At 49.1% G+C, this 15562-nt stretch overlaps 1 protein-coding gene across 1 annotated transcript in view; it reads right to left on the minus strand.

Moving 5' to 3' along the window:
- Window positions 1-14607, minus strand: part of cadm2a (cell adhesion molecule 2a) — a gene marked incomplete at both ends in the record, with an annotated part of 268849 nt that extends 254242 nt beyond the window's left edge. The window contains one exon of the mRNA XM_084450129.1: window positions 14547-14607. Within this exon, the coding sequence (XP_084306255.1) occupies window positions 14547-14607 (61 nt within the window). The remainder of the gene's footprint in view (window positions 1-14546) is intronic.
- Window positions 14608-15562: the final 955 nt, after the last annotated feature.

Consider the following 15562-nt stretch of genomic DNA (forward strand, 5'->3'; position numbering starts at 1 on the left):
CTCTGTTCATCTCCTGGCTCATACTCCCCATCCATACCAGTCTCTCCGTTCATCTCCTGGCTCATACTCCCCATCCATACCAGTCTCTCCGTTCATCTCCTGGCTCATACAGGCTATTATCCTGACATATGGCTGGATAGGAAATGCATGAAGGCCTGGTAATGTACATACAGACAGACAGCCTGTAAGTCCTGCAGCAGACTCCTCATTAGGACCTGGTCAAATACATGAGATGGAGGTGTCACTATCTGACCATCTATCACATTAAATATGTAATGTACTCTTACTGTACTGTACACTACATATGCTATTAAATATATACAGCAGACAAGGCTCGTCCATTGAGGTAGGGGAGGACAGTCCTCCTTGGTTTTTGGAGAGAAGAGAGGGATTAAAATATAAATATATGAATTTATTTATTTATAATTAACATTTAATATTATCTCAGTTTTGTTCATAAAGCAGGTTTTCCCTATGGATAAAAACCCATTGTTGAAATTCTAAAGCTCCAACAGTGACATCTATAACATGCAGCTGGAGGACCCATAGATATCTATGGAGGGAGGCTAGCCTCCCTTGGGCGTGTCCCTTAGGGGTCTATCAATGTAATGCCATTTTTTCATGCTAATTTGTGATTGGCCAAAACGCTGAAAAATTACCGCAACTGAGGACAGTACTGCGAACAGGATTTAATGATTGACATTTTGTTAGTCCAATCACATTCCATATTCCAGATTTACAGTACCACAGTGAAGGCTGATTGAGTCGGCGTTGATGTCTGTGTTTCTCTTCCCTGTGCCATTGGAGACTTTTTGTGTGTTCGTAGCTCCATAATATAATACATCCGAAAGTATTATGGGACATATTATACATCAAACTGTTCGTCTATTTGTCTTGATTCTAGCCATCTAAATATCTAAGCTGACATAACTATTTTTGAGCTAGAGCCGTCTGAACACGACAGTTCCACTGGCTGGCTATAGCCGGTAACGTTAGCTATGAGGATAGTCAGGCTACCATAGGCAGGCGCGCAGATTGGCTGGAGGCGCAAACTGTCGGCAACTCGTCCAAAACATTTCTAGAGACTGGGTCGCAACACCGGATCGGAGAAATGCACTGAACAGCCTGGCTCCTGCTTGCGTGAGAATTGATCGCTTTGCGGTGCTTATTCCTCATCCAGTGATGGATGGAAAACTTTCAACTGAATGTTCATATTGTTCTGATAATTGCAGGCTATAGCAACATAAGAGTGGCAGCTTTGACAGCAACCCAAATGAGCTAACCCCATAGCTGTACCATTGCTAGCTAGCCATGAGCGAACTGTTGGATACGGCATTTGCTGTGCAACGTATTCCAATAAACTGTTTGAGAGCCAGCACACCTCAGTGTCCCATAATCAAAAACATTTTTCATATATCACCTAACCTCTCCAGCACATTACCAATATCAATTATTTTCTCTCTTTAGAGAAGAGTACAATCCATTACAATAACTATTGCTTACAATGTTTTATTGTTGTTTTGTAATATTTTATCATGAGTATGATAAATAAATGCTGCATGTAAAGAAAGTCTTATTCATTTTTTCAAATGCTAAAATTGACTGTTAATCCACTTTAAAGCTGATATTTCAAATAATAACTGACTGAGGGAAAGTGCCCTCTGGCGCCCATGAGCGGTTCACCTCTCTTCCTCCTGTCCTCCTCCGTTTTTTGAGTCACCAGCCGCCACTGATATACAGGTACTATTTCCGTACTGCTGCTCATCCAGGCTCTTGTCATCTCCCACCTGGACTACTGTACTGGAACTTCCTTCCTCCTTGCTGGGGCCCCGGCGTCGGTCATTAAACCTCTGGAGCTTGTGCAGGAAGCTGCTTCTCGCCTGGTGTTCAACCATCGCAAGTTCTCCCACACAACTTCCCTTCTCTGTTCTCTACACTGGCTCCCAGTAGCAGCTGTCGTTCACGGCTCTTCTCTGTCCTGGCCCCGCAGGGGTGGAATGAACTGCCCACTGATGTCAGGACAGCAGAGTTGCTGCCCATCTTTCACCGCAGGCTAAAAACTTACATCATCAAGAAGTATTACCAGGATCCTCCCTCGCAATCCCCTATTATATGTATAGTTTGCTGCTCTTGCACTTTGCCTTTAGCACTAGTTTATGCCCTTAGTCACTCGTTTAGAAAGGAGATGCACTTTAAATTCTGGTGAGCAGTAGTACACTGACTTAAATGCAATTAAGTCGTTTTCGATAAAAGTGTCTCCTAAATGACTAATGTAATGTAAATGACACAAAATATACTATTCAATAGGTTATTATATGCGGTGCTAGCAACTCTCTCTCTCTCTCTCTCCCTCACTCTCTCTCCTTTTCTCTCTCTCGCACCCTCCTGTCAGAATTGTATCCGTTTATTTGATCCTTTCTTTTCCTCTCATCCTCCTTCACACTCTGCCCTTCTCTCCCTCTCTTACGCCCACTCCGCTCATCAATAGTCCTGATCGATTGGCCAATAGCTCACTGTGTGTGTGTGTGTGTGTGTGTGTGTGTGTGTGTTTGTGTGTGCGTGTGTGTGTGTGTGAATGTGTGCCTATGTGTGTGTGTGTGTGCATGTGTGTGTGTGTGTGTGTGCATGTGTGTGTGCGTGTGCGTGTGTGTGTGTGTGTGTATTTAGGGGCAGTTCTAAGGGATGGCCTGTGCCTCAGGGGAAATAAAACAAAACAGATTATCTGCAACAATTCCCTGTGAAATCAGAATTAAACACAAACATCCACAACGACAACAGAGTCACACACTAAGAGACACAGCCGGTCTCTGAGCTTCACGGCTGACACACAACCGTATCAATCTAGCTCCCGTCATCCACACACACACACACACACACACACACACACACACAAACTCAGCAGGTCTCTGAGGTTCACGTTTGACACACAACCATCTCAATCTAGCTCCTGTCATCCAAACGCCACTCGTCCTGAGAGAGAGAGTTGATCTAATTTCTCATTGGTCCACTGGCTCAATTCTCCACTGTTAGTTTTGTATGTGTGTGTATGCTTATGTGTGTGTGTGTGTGTGTTCCTGTGTGCAGGCATGTGCATACTATATGTGTGTGTGTGTGTGTGTGTGTCTGTGTATGTGTGCGGCGTGTGTTTGTGTGTGTCTGTGTATGTGTGCGCCGTGTGTGTGTGTGCGTGTGTGTGTGTGTGCGTACGTGCCTGCATGTGTTTCTGTCTATGTCTGCATGTGTTCTCTGTGTTTTGCTTTGATTTGCTTGGGGTGAATTAATTTCTGTGGAGAGCGGACGGACCCTGGGTCCCCAAACAATATCAGCCAGCAGAGTGAGAGACTGAATACAGAGATGGTAACCATATTAACCGCTTACTGGAAATCCACCGCTTTATAAATCCACCTGTGGTATTTGATTGATACTGTTTGTAGCAAAATTTTTGTGGTAGTACCAACAATGACAGACACTCCAGGACGGTGGAAAAGGTGATTATTATTATTTTTTTATTATATATTTTTATTTTATAGGAAAAGTCCAATAGTAACATTACAGTCACAAACAGACTGGCCTGACACAGTTTACAAACTGCTTTCCGGCAGGTTCCTCTACAATACATACAATACAGTAGGGCTGTAGGATTGTATCGATACAACGATGCATCGCGGTACATAGTCTCGCGATACTGTATCGATCTTTCAGCCCGGAGTATCGATACAGCCGGGCGCTGTAAAATTTAAAAAAAAAAATAATAATTTTGATTTACAATTTTTAAATCCAGTTTAAAAAGCATATTCTACAATATTAAGTTAAAAAAGCATACATATAAATAATTTTGAAAAAACATAAATACTACAATGTTGACAATTTAAAAAGCATGGATATCAAATGTAAAATATTTATTAGCTAGCTCTCTGTCCAGTCATTGAGTTTGAGTTATCTATATAGTGCATTTGAGCCATTCAGTTTTCAGTCTTGAACACTTAAAATCTTTCAGTAAATGATGTGTGTATCGCAATACATATCGTATCGTATCGTATTGTATCGTGACCTCTGTATCGTGATACGTATCGAATCGTGACCTGTGTATCGTGATGCGTATCGTATCGCGAAATCCAAGATGATATACAGCCCTACAATACAGTGCATACACATGATACACATCAAATAAAATAACTACTAACAATGACCGAAGACAGCAGACACAGCAGGAGGTCTGGGGTCGACGGTTGGATGGGTGATCGTTCTGTGGTGGATAAGAGCGTCTATGAGTGCAGGTGACTCTTCACATTGTCCAGTGATACGATTAACATACAACACTATGGTTACCTTGACGAAGGTAGTCAAGGCAAAGCCGAGGTGAGAGGGGTGTGTCCACTAGCCTCCCGTCTCAAACAGGCTAGAGGGGTGTGTCCACTAGTCTCCTGTCTCAAACAGGCTCGAGGGGTGTGTCCACTAGCCTCCCGTCTCAAACAGGCTAGAGGGGTGTGTCCACTAGCCTCCCGTCTCAAACAGGCTAGAGGGGTGTGTCCACTAGCCTCCCGTCTCAAACAGGCTTGAGGGGTGTGTCCACTTGTCTCCCATCTGAAACAGGCTCGAGGGGTGTGTCCACTAGTCTCCCGTCTCAAACAGGCTCGAGGGGTGTGTCCACAAGTCTCCCGTCTCAAACAGGCTAGAGGGGTGTGTCCACTAGTCTCCTGTCTCAAACAGGCTCGAGGGGTGTGTCCACTAGTCTCCTGTCTCAAACAGGCTAGAGGGGTGTGTCCACTAGTCTCCCGTCTCAAACAGGCTCGAGGGGTGTGTCCACTAGCCTCCCGTCTCAAACAGGCTCGAGGGGTGTGTCCACTAGCCTCCCGTCTCAAACAGGCTAGAGGGGTGTGTCCACTAGTCTCCCGTCTCAAACAGGCTAGAGGGGTGTGTCCACTAGTCTCCCGTCTCAAACAGGCTAGAGGGGTGTGTCCACTAGTCTCCCGTCTCAAACAGGCTAGAGGGGTGTGTCCACTAGCCTCCCGTCTCAAACAGGCTCGAGGGGTGTGTCCACTAGTCTCCCGTCTGAAACAGGCTCGAGGGGTGTGTCCACTAGTCTCCCGTCTCAAACAGGCTTGAGGGGTGTGTCCACTAGTCTCCCATCTCAAACAGGCTCGAGGGGTGTGTCCACTAGTCTCCCGTCTCAAACAGAGTACAACTGTCGGATCATTGCTTTTTTCAGGGAGACTTTTCACAATTTGTTGTCAAGCTTGTAAAACGTTCCCCCTGTGCAGAGGTTGATTAAAACGAGTGTGTGCATCTGCAGGGGTGTGGATCCTGGGGGGGTCAGGGGGGACATGTCCCCCCCCTATATTTGAGATCATTAAAATCCCCCCCCCCCCCCCCAATATTTAGATTGGGGTAGTGGCATTCAAATTACCATACAGCCGCGTAGGAAGATGTCCCCCCCCAAAAAATACTCTTGCAAAATTATTCAGGTGTGCCTGACTAATGCACAATGATCAGGCACACCTGAATAATCATTTCATCCAATAGTGTAAGACAGGAAATAAAGAAGCATGTCTAATTTCAGGAAGTAGCCTACTGGAGTTGCATCACTGGTGGCCTTGATTTGGAGTCTGGAGAGGGCCCCCCCAACATCCAGCCCTCAGCTGAGTCACCCCAAGCCTCCCAGCCCTCAGCTGAGTCACCCCAAGCCTCCCAGCCCTCAGCTGAGTCACCCCAAGCCTCCCAGCCCTCAGCTGAGTCACCCCAAGCCTCCCAGCCCTCAGCTGAGTCACCCCAAGCCTCCCAGCCCTCAGCTGAGTCACCCCAAGCCTCCCAGCCCTCAGCTGAGTCACCCCAAGCCTCCCAGTCCTCTGGAGAGGAGACCCCAGCGCAGTCAGACTGCTCCACCCCGTCAACACGCTCTCCCCCCACCCCCCACACACCCCATGATGAATGTTCCTCCCTTGCAGATGATGCAGCTGCCTGAGACACACTGCACACACTCACCACACACACTACATACACTTACCACACATTGCCCACCCACCACAGTACACTGCGCACACACACTACATACACTCACCACACCACTCATCCTTCCTATGTGTTGCTACCTTGTCGTGGTGGGAAGGCTTGTGTGCCTCCATGACCATGAAGGCTATATTGGTGGGGGGTCACCCCCCAGCAGGTTCAACCATGCCGGGCAGGTTCAGGGTAGAGGCCAGACGAAAAGCAACAACTGGCCCTCCAGGTTGGGGGTTGGGCATGGGTCTAACAACCCCACCCCGGAAAAAGACCGCCTGTTACAGGACAAAAGTCTGAAGAACAAACCTGCCCATGTTTTTTCCCAACCAATATTAAACAAGTTCCCTTTATCTTGTATATTTGTCGTTTCTTGCCACATTACAACAGAAGAGGTTTTGAAGAAGGCACACAATATAACAAACAGCATTTGTAAGATCACTAAATACTGTGAATCTGTTAGCAAAGTACACTATAAGGACAACAGTATTGGGCCACCTACACATTACAACTTTCATGACATCCCATTCTAAATGAATAGGCATCATATGGAGTTGGTCCCCCCTGTGCAGCTATAACAGCCTCCACTGTTCTGGGAAGGCTTTCTACAATATTCTGGAGCGTGTGTGAGGATATTTGACTATTCATCTAGATGGCCTCATTGGATAAATCAATTCGCCAGGATATCTGTCTGACAATATATAAAGACAGCCAGAAAAGTCATGTCATCAAATTATCCCTTTACATAAGAAAATGTTGTTGTTGTTCACAGAGTGGCTCAATACATTTTTTAAAAACAACATTCCCATGATGTGTTCTGTAGGCTCCATAACATTATTTTCATCATTCAATTTAATTGAATTTTGTGTACACTAATGATGTGATTCGCGCAGGTAGGATAGATAGATGTTCGCTGTATTGCAACTCTCCTTTTTAAAAGTATAATTTTTCTCTAATCGAGCTAAAACTATAACGGGATGAACGGAGCGCATCGATAAGGGACAGCTTACGATGGGGTCCGACCGCCCTTCGTAACGTATCCCTTGGCTGTGGTATACCTTGGCTAAGAAGGCTCTGGGAAACAGCGCTTCGGCTCCTGGGAGGGCTAACGATGTATCTTCGGAAGGTACATCGTAAGGGCGATTTACGATGTACCTTGGGTGGAGCTGTTTCCCAGAGCCTTCGTAGTCAAGGTATACCTTGGCCTAAGAAAGCTCTGGGAAACGCATCGCCACCTAGAGGTGGACCTAACGACGTTCTTACGATGCACGTAGCGCTACGATGCCTCTGGGAAACGCACCCCAGGCCCGTGCTCGGAGAAGACAGTACTTCGACCAGACTCAAACCTACAGAAACGCCAAGTCCAGTAAATTAAACTCTGAAAGGGCTTGAGCTCACTGGATGGATGAATCGGCACGCAGTATTCGGCGTATTCAGATATGATCATATCAGCAAGAGGTGAAACTCATCAAAGACCATCGCGACAAGTCCTTTCCCCTCGCTGCCAAGAGATCTGAGGGGAAGTGTTTTAATCCAGACAGATTGTCGCGCTGATCCTTTCATCCCGCTGTGTGTGTGTGTGTGTGTGTGTGTGTGTGTGTGTGTGTGTGTGTGTGTGTGTGTGTGTGTGTGTGTGTGTGTGTGTGTGTCAGAGAGATTAGTGACATGCTGTCGGTCAAAGACTGGTGCTACAGATTAGTTTGGGATCAGCCTGTAAAAAACAGAACCGACGCTCTTTTGAGAGACAATAGCAGGCGGCGTACGGGTCCTTGATTGATGGGGGTGCTGGTGATCGGGGTGCTGGTGATGGGGTGCTGGTGATGGGGGTGCAGGTGATGGGGTGCTGGTGATGGGGGTGATGGGGTGCTGGTGATGGGGTGCTGGTGATGGGGGTGATGGGGTGCTGGTGATGGGGGTGCTGGTGATGGGGTGCTGGTGATGGGGTGCTGGTGATGGGGGTGATGGGGTGCTGGTGATGGGGTGCTGGTGATGGGGGTGATGGGGTGCTGGTGATGGGGTGCTGGTGATGGGGTGCTGGTGATGGGGGTGATGGGGTGCTGGTGATGGGGTGCTGGTGATGGGGTGCTGGTGATGGGGTGCTGGTGATGGGGGTGATGGGGTGCTGGTGATGGGGTGCTGGTGATGGGGGTGATGGGGTGCTGGTGATGGGGTGCTGGTGATGGGGTGCTGGTGATGGGGTGCTGGTGATGGGGGTGCTGGTGATGGGGTGCTGGTGATGGGGTGCTGGTGATGGGGCTCAGAGCGCGCTGAGAGCTCCACGCCAACGCAGAGCTAGATGAGTGACTTTCGGTATTCAACTGCCTCCCTGTATTGCTCGCTGTGAAATCTACCCTAAATGCTATGTTTGCTACAGGAAAGAGGTGGGGTGGGCGGCAGATCGAAGGAGTGAGCATGTGTGTGTGTGTGTGTGTGTGTGTGTGTGTGTGTGTGTGTGTGTGTGTGTGTGTGTGTGTGCGCGAGTATTTGTGTGTGTTCATTTGTGTCTGTATGACTAGGTGTTGGAGTTCAGTCGCAGTCAATGTGAGGAATAATCCATGGTTCCCTGGATGAATAGTGGACCAGATGCCTCCCTCCTCCTCCTCCCTCCTCTCCTTCTCCCTCCTCCTCCTCCCTCCTCTCCTTCTCCCTCCTCCTTCTCCCTCCTCCTCCCTCCTTCCCTCCTCCCTCCTTCTCCCTCCTCCTTCCCTCCTCCTTCTCCCTCCTTCTCCCTCCTACTCCCTCCTTCTCCCTCCTCCTCCCCTCCTACTTCCCTCATCCTCCCTCCTTCTCCCTCCTCCTCCCTCCTTCTTCCCTCCTACTCCCTCCTTCTCCTTCCTCCTCCCCTCCTCCTCCCTCCTTCTCCCTCCTCCGTCCTCCTCCTCCCTCCTCCTCCCTCCTTCCCAACTCATCCCCCTCCTCCCTCCTTCCCTCCCTCCTCCTTCCCTCCTCCACCCTCCTTCCCTCCTCCTCCCTCCCCACTACAGCAGCCTGAGTGTGTGTGTGTGTGTGTGTGCATGTGTGTGTGGCAAGCTTTGGTGTCCCCAGCCTTTAAGAGAAGATGTGTATGAATTAATGTTCTATTTCCTGTGTGTGCGTGCGTGCGTGTGCGCGCGTGCATGTGTGTGTGTGCGTGTGTGTGTGCGTGTGTGTGTGCACGCGTGTAGGCTCGTAAAAAGGCCACAGATACCGTGAGGATTCAGAATAATCAAGGGATTCATGACATCAATGAGGAAAAGATTGTGGGTCCTTGTACCACTCACCAATTACACACACACACACACACTCACAAGCATGCAGGATACGCGCACATACATACACACAAATACACACACGCGCGCACAGTTTCTCTGGTGAAAAACACACACAAGGCTGCGTGTTATCAGTTGCTTTCCCACGTTTGGAGGGTCAGCTGTCTGCAACTTACTGTCCCTCCGCTAAGATAAGAGAGAGAGAAAATGCACAAACACACACACACACACACACACACTCACTCAACTATAAACACACGCTGGAAAACCACACACTGACTTAGACGCTCACATACATCCGCTATATGTGGATGACAAGGACTGCTCTTCTCTCTACCCACGTTACTCTTTCAGATGGCCTCTCTCCCTCTCTCTCTCTTTCTTTCTGTGTCTCTCCCTCTCTTTCTCTCTCTCCCGCCCTCTTTCTCAGAATCAGTTTTCTTTCTGAAGTCTACAATAATCTCCGCCGTCTTGAGAGGCGTTGAGCTCCAGGTTGTTTTGGCCGTACCAGGACAGCAGCTGGTCCATCTCCCACCTGTAGGCGGACTCGTCGCCCCCGGAGATGAGTCCGATGAGGGGGGTGTCGTCCGCAAACTTCAGCTTGACAGACGGGTGGCCGGAGGTGCAGCTGTCCGCGTACAGGGAGAAGAGTAGGGGGGGGGGAAAGGACCCAGCCCTTGGGCGGAGCCGGTGTTGATGGACCTGATGTTGGAGATGTCGCTCCCCCATCTCCCTCTCTCGTTTTTCTCTCTCATCCCTCTCTCTACATCTCTCTCTCTCATCCCACTCTCTCTCTTTCTCTCTCTCTGCCCTCCCCTGTTGCATAACAGCCCTCATTAGCATAGCAGTCTGTGTTTCCTGCTCGGTCTGCTGTCTAATGTGGGCAGAGCGCTACCCTAGCCCTGTTAAACATGGAAACAGCTTGAGCCGTGGCTGTTTACAAACACCAGCCACCATCACTGAGCCCCGTGCCCAACACCGCACCCAACACCGTACCCAACACCGCACCCAACACCGTACCCAACACCGCACCCAACACCGCACCCAACACCGCACCCAACACCGTACCCAACACCGTACCCAACACCGTACCCAACACCGTACCCAACACCGTACCCAACACCGCATGTGTGTTTGACGGCAGCTATACTGCAGGCAGGCTGGTTTGCAAACTGTAGGTATTTGAATACTGTAGGTGTTTGAATACTGTAGGCCCTCTCTGTGAAAATGAAAAGGCTCACCTCCGCTGCTGTGCCAACCATTAAACACACACACACACACACACACACACACACACACACACTCACTCTCTCTGCACTGAAATGATTCTGCTATAGACCATCATCTCTGGGAGGCTCTGGGAATGTGACCTGCATAATGGGGCCTCGCTATAGAGCAATGGGCCTCTCACACACACACACACACACACACACACACACACACACACACACACCTCACAGCACAGCCTAGTGTCATCCTCTGTGTTTTGTGTGCATATTGTAGATTGTTGTGTGTGTGTGTGCGTGTGTGTGTGTTTGTGTGTTTAATGGTTGGCACAGCAGCGGAGGTGAGCCTTTTCATTTTCACAGTGTGTGTGTGTGTGTGTGTGTGTGTGTGTGTGTGTGTGTGTGTGCGTGTGTTGTAGATCTGAATCTTGAATATGAAGTCAGATATTATCCTCTTCAGGAAAAATATTATCTTTTAACTGAAACAAGAAGGATGAAGGTTGTATTGCAGTCACACACACACACACACACACACACACACGACTGAAAGGTATCTCTGTATTCGCACTCACGTACACAATCATACTATACCAACAATACCATAAACAAATAAAGCCTGTCCAGGATGAAAAAATACTGTATGTGTGCTACAAGGGTGAGAGCAATGTGAATGACCCTCCGTATAAACACACACACACACACACGCACACACTGTGGGAATGTTGCACTTGTGGCAGCTAAGGGGACTTTTCATCCTGCATCGAGTGACAGGGACAGCCTGATTAACTGCCAGAACAACCCCAAACACACACATGCACGCCCGCACACACACACACACACACACACACACACACACACACACACAATGTGCACCCTATGCCTCTTGTGGGCCCAGTGTTCAGTGACAGAGACAGCCTGATATACAGCCAGCGACAGCTAGGGTGCACATACACACAAACACACGCGCACACACACACACACATGCACTCTCTTTCACATGTGCGCACACACACACACACACACAGTGACAGAGAAAGGGCGATAAAGTAGCAGAGGAAGGCTTTGGGAGATCAATAAAGGCTTCAGTGTGAGCCGTCACTGCCAACTCATTACCAGAGAGGCCAGGAGGAATGGCCTTCATTACCAATGGTTATTAATGAGGGATCCTCACTCTACACACACACACACACACACACACACACACACACACACACACACACTTTGAACCTCTCATCAGAAGAGTAGGCTACACAGCAGCAGTAAAACAAATCTTCTGGTCAGACTCTGGTGGGTGAACTCAGAGCTTTGTTTGTTATGTCAACAACTGCGGGTAGAGAGCTGGAGGGACGACGCGTTGGCATTTTGTTTTTGGCTCCGCCCAGTGACCGCTGGCGGAGGGTATATTTTCAGTCGTGTGTGTTATTTTGTTTGTTCGTTCGTTCGTCACAAAGCAGGATTATACAAAAACTACCAGAACCTTTTTCACAAAACTCAATGGAGGGATGTAGCGTAAGCCAACTTAGAACCCGTCCAAGAGACATGGACACTGAACTAGTGCCCCTCTACCCCTCCCAGAGACATGGACACTGGGCTAGTGCCCCTCTACCCCTCCCAGAGACATGGACACTGGGCTAGTGCCCCTCTACCCCTCCCAGAGACATGGACACTGGGCTAGTGCCCCTCTACCCCTCCCAGAGACATGGACACTGGGCTAGTGCCCCTCTACCCCTCCTAGAGACATGGACACTGGGCTAGTGCCCCTCTACCCCTCCCAGAGACATGGACACTGGGCTAGTGCCCTTCTACCCCTCCCAGAGACATGGACACTGGGCTAGTGCCCCTCTACCCCTCCTAGAGACATGGACACTGGGCTAGTGCCCCTCTATCCCTCCTAGAGACATTGACACTGGGCTAGTGCCCTTCTACCTCTCCCACAGACATGGGCACTGGGCTAGTGCCCCTCTACCCCTCCCAGAGACATGGACACTGGGCTAGTGCCCCTCTATCCCTCCCAGAGACATGGACACTGGGCTAGTGCCCCTCTATCCCTCCTAGAGACATGGACACTGTGCTAGTGCCCCTCTACCCCTCCCAGAGACATGGACACTGGGCTAGTGCCCCTCTATCCCTCCTAGAGACATGGACACTGGGCTAGTGCCCCTCTACCCCTCCCAGAGACATGGACACTGGGCTAGTGCCCCTCTACCCCTCCTAGAGACATGGACACTGGGCTAGTGCCCTTCTACACCCCCCCCCCCCCCTCCCACAGAGGAATGAACACTGCACTTAATTTCTGTATATAGTTTTGTAACTAAATTACACAAGTACACAAGTATGTTCAGTTGTGTTCATACATGACCACCTCTAATAAAAACCACTATCAGTTACACCACCAAAAAGCTTACTCTTCAATGGTGCAAGTGTGCTATACTTATACTAAGAAGTGAGTTTAACCATTTCACCTCAAATGCATTAATGGGCGGAGCCCTTTGCTCTCTGAGTACCCTTTCTAGTTTACATAATGACATTGTTTTCTCAGAATTTTTGGAATCTTGCAAAAAATGTAAATGTGCGGGGACTATCCAGATGGGGATGCCTCCGTGGCTAAAATAGATCAATATTGTATCGAGATCCGACCCAGCGGGTGTGAGAAGGCGTGTTAGGCTAGGTGTCTCCGGAGGGCCTGGTCGGGCGGTGCCCAAGCGTGCGCGGCCTTGCAGAGAGACAGGTGAGGAGACGCGAACGCGCATAACCGACGTGACGCGCTTCATAGCCTACTCTGGCTGGAATAACCGATTGACCGTGTACACGGGCTGGCCTGGCGCGGTCTGATCGGTGAGTCAGCCCGGAGCGGCCGGGATCTCTCTCTCTCTCTCTCTCTCTCTCTCTCTGCTGTGGTACTGCTGGTCTATATTATTCATGTCACGGCTTCTGTCGACTCTCTTTGACTCTCTGACCTTGTCACACGTGTGTGTGTGTTTGTGTGTGTGTGTGTGTGTGCGCGCGTGCACACACACACACACACACACACACACAGGCACACAGAAACCCATTTAGCACAAGGTGCACCGCCAGCACGAGCCCGCATAAACGAAATAAATCCCCACACGCACACATCCAAATCCATTCCACATAAGAATCGAACCTTTCAATAGACTGCATAGCCTACCTGCGTCTAACGGGAGAGGAATATTTCATTTCGAAACGGCTATTAAGATCCTAACACACGGGACATAAACATCATAATAATAATAATCTGTATGGATTATTCCATTTCATTCAACTCTTTTCTATTCAATTATGTTTTAGGAGCATGTGTTGAGAGGTGAAAATAAACAGTCAATCCCAGTACGTTGGTCGAGTGCGTGCTCTCTGCCCCTTGGGCGTGCACAGACATCACCTCACATTCCATCAGAAAATGTATGGCTGAGAGTCTCCAATAGACTATAACCAGTCAGATCATTAGTTTAGTAATCTTCATAAGGCCACCTATACAGTTTGGTAATTTGTCAGTAATGGAGGATGGAATTGTGAGCTGTAGGTCTGATTACAGAATAGTCAAAAGATAGGCGGTTGTTTTTCTCTTTGCGTTGTCAGTGTGCCATTTCTTGAGAATCACGTTAGTTCATTCAGCATTGCTCTCTGTAGCGTAAAAATCACATCTGGCGATTATGCAAAAAGGATCCCCTTCATTCCGCCGCATTACATGTAGCATGTGTGTGTGTGCGACCCCGTTCGTGACAGGGCAACGTGGATGGCACACAAACGCACGCGAGCGCACTGCCACACACACACACACACACACACACACACGAACGCGCGCGCACACACACACACACACACGCACGCACGCACGCACACACACACACACACACACACACACACACTATAATACCGTGCGAGAGTGAGCAATTACAGCCTTGCACGAGCAGCATGAAAATAATACCCCAAAACGACCCCTGTATCCGCGCTCTCCATTCGACCTCTCCATCTCAAATGTACTAACATACACACACACACACACACACACACACCCACACACACCCGCGTGCATACAAGTTGGGCCAGTGCTTACCTTTAACAAGAATCCCATAGACACTGTAGAGGGTCAAAATCAAATGGTGTTTGAGATTCATCCTGTCTTCCGTTCAGCTCTCTCTCTCTCGTCCTCCTCGCTAGTTGCTCCTCTCCCTTTTATCCCGGTCTGGAGACGGGTTTGTTTTCCAGGTATACCTCTGTTATTGTGTGAACAAGCCAGTAAATAAGGGCTCGATCCACGCGCAACCAACCGGGTATTCTGTTCGCGTTCTCCTATCTTCCTCTTCCTATCTTCCTCTTCCTCTTCCGTAGTTCCGTTGACGTCCCGGGCTCCACGCGCTCCGAAGTGGCTCTCTGTAGCTGCAGCGTTCAGAATGAGCTCAGCCGTCTCGAGATGCCTCTGAAACACCGCGCGCTCCGCTCTGCCTCGCTCTCGCGCTCAGGAACGCCAGAGAGCAGCCTGGAGCTGGGGGGCACGAGCCAGCGCGTCAGTCCCGCCCATGCAGCTTTGACAGGCACGCACGGTTAACCAATCATGACCGCCCGAGCGGGCGAAGAAAGGGCTTCTCCTCTGGGGGACTGAGAGAGCATGCTACCTATAGAGTATAGGCTAGGCTACTACGACGAATAAATAATTAAAACCCGGGAAAGGCTACTATAGCCTTTGGCAGCTAGCCTATTGTTTTGAAAGAAGGACGAGGACAATGACAAGGACTGGGATTGGTAGAGGTGGGAAAGTGCAGGAAACGAGAAAGGGAGTGATAAATTATAGGTCGTGGGACAGATAAGAAAAGGATGACTGGATCGGATTTCATTGTTTAAACGATTTACATTTAAATTGTCATAATTTAGCAATGCTTTTATCCAAAGCGATTTACTGGGCTGATTATTATTTCCGACCAGCATTTTCAGAAGGGTTGACCCACCAAGTGTGATCCAATCCATTCCCTTCTTGGGCCTCTAAACCATAGAGAGAAGAGCATCTTCTCTGTACCTCCTGAAGGTAGATTTGGAGAGTGTATCACAGAAGGACAAGAACCAGCCCAGGTCAAG

This window comes from Borostomias antarcticus (assembly GCF_949987555.1).
Source record: "Borostomias antarcticus genome assembly, chromosome: 15".
Lineage (NCBI taxonomy): Eukaryota > Metazoa > Chordata > Actinopteri > Stomiiformes > Stomiidae > Borostomias > Borostomias antarcticus.